This window comes from Artemia sp. Qi Xiang Cuo, unplaced genomic scaffold, assembly GCF_049724085.1.
Source record: "Artemia sp. Qi Xiang Cuo unplaced genomic scaffold, ASM4972408v1 HiC_scaffold_2965, whole genome shotgun sequence".
NCBI lineage: Eukaryota > Metazoa > Arthropoda > Branchiopoda > Anostraca > Artemiidae > Artemia > Artemia sp. Qi Xiang Cuo.
The window spans coordinates 63,468-68,302 of record NW_028300361.1 but is presented as its reverse complement, the minus strand read 5'-3'; the positions used below and the strand labels follow the sequence as shown (position 1 = coordinate 68,302).

The window sequence follows — 4,835 nt, the reverse complement described above, 5'->3', positions numbered from 1 at the left end:
TGAACAGAAAGATCACTGAACATGAGAAGCACCGTAGTTTCCCCTTTTGTACTTCTTTTAGTTAGAGAGAAAGTAACACAGAGAACCAATTAGAGATATCTCCATTTACTTTCACTTAATTAGGTGACTAAGTATTTAGAATTTAAAAATGTAATGTGAAGACATCTTCCACTGTTCTGATTGAAATTCATAAAGTACAAACAACCAATAAAATTTAAATGAGAAAATTACTGAGGCTCATTTTTCAACATAGCGAATTAGTTGTTATTCGAAGTCAATCTCATAAATATGGATCTGTATATAATTGTGATAACAACTATTTAATGTTTTTTAGGCAATGGGAACACTAATGGAGACTGGTTCTAAACACAGAAAAATTTCAATTCACTTTTGAAGCCGAATTTCAAGAAAATTTGATGCCAATTTTAAATGTTTCGTAGCCAAGATTAAGTTATTTGGTGTTGGTAAGCGTCACCATTGTTTTCGAAAACTTTATTGAAAATATCTGAAAGGGTTGCGTGTTTTTGACCCTTACTCGTTTGTTTTTTATTGGAGTTCCAGCTGCCGAATTTTATTTCATGACCAAAGCTTTTCCTGAGACCAAAATAATTTCAATGATTTTAAAATATGAGAATTGCAGCTTTGAATGTTACAATGTTAGAAATTATCGTGTCAATATTTTTACTGACAAATTCAGACACTTTGAACTGGATTTCAGAAATTCATATCCCAGGGCAAATTGAAATTAGATGATATAGAATTTACTCATACAGAAAGGATGGTGTAGATAAGTAGGGAATAGGTCTATATGATGAATAATGAAGTGGCTAATTCCTATTTAGGCTGTGACGGTATTAATAATGGACCATTAATCGATCATTTTATGACTGAAAATGACGGAGCATCATTCGTGTTAGTATAGGCCCCTTTAGAACTTACTGACGTATTACCAAGGGACTCAGAGGGAATTTTACTGCTAGTTATAGTTCCAAATATAATCGGTATGAGTTATAACTATGATTTTTTATTAGGAAATTTTAACGCCCAGGTTGGTAGAAATAGGGATTGACGATAATAACATAGCTTTGGTAAATTTATTGTTTGACAAGATAGCTGCAATGGCTACAGACTGCTGCAATTTTGTAGGTATAATAACGTAGTTATAAACAAGACAGTATTTGGCCATAAAATGGCTCATAAGTTAACATTGTATTTGCATGATGGTAAGCTAGCTAACCTATTTAATTATGACACTGTAAATTGAGGATTGACAGGGTCAATGCAAGATATAAGGTATACAGGAGTGATGTTAATGCTGTTAAAAGTATAAATCACCATCTTGCAGTGTCTAGGGTTTATTTAAATTGAAATTTCAGAAGGGTAACCACCTATCAAGAGGTAAACTCCAGGATGAACTGGGACGGGGACAAAATTAGTGATAAGAAAAGAGTTAGAGAGATATGGGCTGAACATTTTTAGAATATGCTAAACTAGAATAGAGCCACAGGACATTGTATGGAGGAAAATTAAAAAGTTTGTGGCATTTTGGATGTGAATGAAGATTTATTTTGAGAGGATAAAATAGTCAGAGTACTAGGCGGATTAAAAATCACAAGCCCCAAGATGCGGATACTGTGGTTAATGAGTTTCAAAAATAAGGTGGCTATGAGGTTAGAAATAAGTTGCTGAAGAATATGATTATGATTTTCGAATACGGGAAAGTACCTATTGATATTTGGAAAACCCTAATTAAACCATGTATAGGAAAGGCGATAAGAATGAGTGTGTTATTTAAAGAAGTATTAGCCTGATCTAGCTTAGCTAGAGGATGTGTCACCAAATTTTTACTCTTAGGTTAGCAATTGAGAAGTGCCTGAGACATCAAACACCTTTAGTCCTTGAGTTTTTTAGATTATGAGCAAGCGTTCGATTTAGCTGGTAGAACAGCTAGAGCGAATGTCTTATTCTTGTATGGTATACTAGGCAAACATATTAAAGTGAGTATTGCTATGTATGAAAATAAAATTGCCACGTGTACGTATGCGATAAATTTTTTCTATCCCCATATGGATCCTTTTGATAAAATGTGTGCTACGTAAAGGCACTATGAGAACACGGAATTAAATAGAGAAGAAAAACTGAAGTAACCTTACCATAATTTTGGTCTATTTACGTCTTTTGGGTTTCACCTTTGTGAGTTAAAGCCTTAAAATGTATGACTTGACACGTGGATAAAACATCAAAATATGAACTATGTTTTCTGAGCTGGGTGTTATATTAAATAAAGGAGGTATGAATACTCATAAAACTAAGTGAGGTATGAAAAAAATTTTCAAAGTGAGGCATTGGTATGCCTTCTTCTTATTCTTCTTATTTGGATTAATATGGAGATGCTTTCGCATAATCTTATCACTGGAATCAAATTCTGAGCCCTTCAGTGTGTTGCTCCAGCTAGGTTCTATTCGATGCCCGGGTGCCGTATTACCAATTTAAGGTCAAATCCACTGCGCCACTACAAGGTGTATTGGTAAACAAAAATTGAGAGGCAATAGTCAATCTGGACTTGTAGTCCCAATTAAAGTCCCAATAGTCCCAATTAAAGACTGGAAAAGAGCAGGTCTAAGCTTAATTGATAAATAGTAGAACCTAATAAAGTTGGTAAAGTAACATCCAGGCTTCATAAAAGATGTCGTATATCCAATCTATACACAACTACTGGATTAACTAAAATCACAAGTTTGGTTTTGCTTGCTAAACCTTGCACAAACTGACAATCACAAATTTTGTCCTGATAAACTCTCCCACATTTTCACTCCTTGCTCCTTTGTGAGTTTTGCTACTCAGTTTGGTCCATTTTTAGGAGTTAAGTTTTGTAAGCATTCTACTTAGTTTTAACAGTACAGCCTATATTTTAGCCTTTTATTTTTTATTTACGTGGCCTGTTTATTTGGTTTTTTGTTTGATTTTTAATTAGTATTCTTCTTTGTTTTGTTTTTCTGCTCATATAATCTATGATTTAGTCTCAAAGCTAGTTAACCTATTATATTTTATGTATTAAATTAAAATAAATTGAAAACAAAAACGTGGCTACAGTTAGTGATAAATAAAGAGTTAAAGAGAAAAGGGCAGAACATTTTGCGAATATGCTAAAGTCTTGTAAAGTTACTATAAAGACTAAAAGATGAATAAAAAAACCGTTGTGGATTGACGCTTTTTATGTCGTTAACAACTTTCACCGAACTCTCCCTTCGGGATTTGCAACATACCACTTAAAATGATTTACTTTGGTTTATCTCATCAGGAATGTCAAGCCAGGCTTGACTTACTTACTTGACCTAATGTTCCTGTTGGTGGTCTAGCGTATAGACATGTGACTTTTCACCTCCAATCGGAATGGTCTTATGCAAGGTGACTGCTTCTTGTATATCAGTAATGATCATTGAGATGGTCCGGACGAAGCTGTCCCTTTTTCTGAAACAGGCCTTCCACACAAGTTATTCCAGCACTGCGTAGAGGTATCAAAAGTGACGAGTTCTTGCGGGTGGTTCAGCTTTCAATTGAGTATTGACAGGATCGATCGAAGATGTTACGGTCTAATCGGTGCTCAGAGAATGACGGTTAGGGGGGGGGGGGTAAGACAAGGTAAGCCTTGTGGAATCGGCAGTTCCAGAGCTGTATAATTGAAAACTAGAGACAAAAAATCATGGGCAGCGCGCCTAAGTAAAGAGCGATGTGGGCACAAAATAATTTTTTTTTAGACCAGGGCACTTATTATAGATAGAAATGTCATAGGAACTTCAAAAGAGTTCATGGAGGTCAGACAGCTTTCCTTCCCTCACGAATATCACTTCACAAAACAACTCCCATAGCAAATTGGGAATTAGCCCTTTTTTTACTTGTCTTTTTATGAGGGGACAAGTAGGAATTGTTTACTTACCCCCCCCCCTCCGCAACCCTCAGCGCCAGGGGTTTCAGTGATACGGGGGGAGGCCCTAATGTTTTTTTATAGGGAGGGAACTCAGTTGTTTGGTAATCAGAAGTTCTACTGGCCTTTTTAACAGTCAAAAGTGATTGGAGGTCATCCAGCCCCCTCCCCATACACCGATCATTTCCCCAAACATATTCAATCATAATTTTTTAGATAACCATTTTGTTCAGTGTAGTTGAAAGGTCCAGAAATTACGTCTTTGAGGATAACTCCCCCCCATAAAGCCCTCAGGTCAAGGGGGGTAAGCTACGCACTGGGGGACTCTCCGTTTTTTTTTTATAGATAGTGTGGTCGCAAAATCTTCAAAGAGGGTTCCGTGGAGTGGTACTCCGACTTCATAGTGCTCTTTTTAGGAATCAAATTGATCAGACGGCAAATAGCCCCCCCCCCCACACACGTCGTATTTTCCAGTAACTCATCTGATGGAAATTTTAAGATGGCCATTTGTTGTCGTAGAAACTCCTAAAAAGGCTCAGTCGGTTGGTAATTGAAAGGGCTATTACCTTCTATAATATTCAACAGTGGTGGGAGGCCAACCACCCCCCTCCCCGCCCCTACTTACTCGCAATCCTTCAAGTCCACATCGCACAATAGTGATGTTGTCTGTCATAGTTCATGTGTACAAAAATTGATTCTTTGAGGATGAGAATACCCTCATGATCCTCAGGGCAAGGGTTGTAAGTTATGTCCCGAGGGCATTTATGGTTCCTATGGAAAGGGGGGTTATAAACACTTCGGAGGGGGCTCTTCTGAGTGAAAATAGGACGTTGAAGAGCCATTTTTAAAGTTAAGTTTTTTGGTGGCCAGCTATACCCCCCCCCCCACACGTCCTATTTTCCCCCAAGGC

The 4,835-nt window shown here is 37.0% G+C and overlaps 1 protein-coding gene across 1 annotated transcript in view; it reads left to right on the top strand.

Moving 5' to 3' along the window:
* Positions 1–811: 811 nt before the first annotated feature.
* The window catches only part of LOC148938760 (hexokinase-2-like), a 42,315-nt gene continuing 38,291 nt past the window's right edge, over positions 812–4,835 (top strand). Inside the window, 1 exon segment of the mRNA XM_089107557.1 lies at positions 812–916. Within this exon segment, the coding sequence (XP_088963683.1) occupies positions 812–916 (105 nt within the window).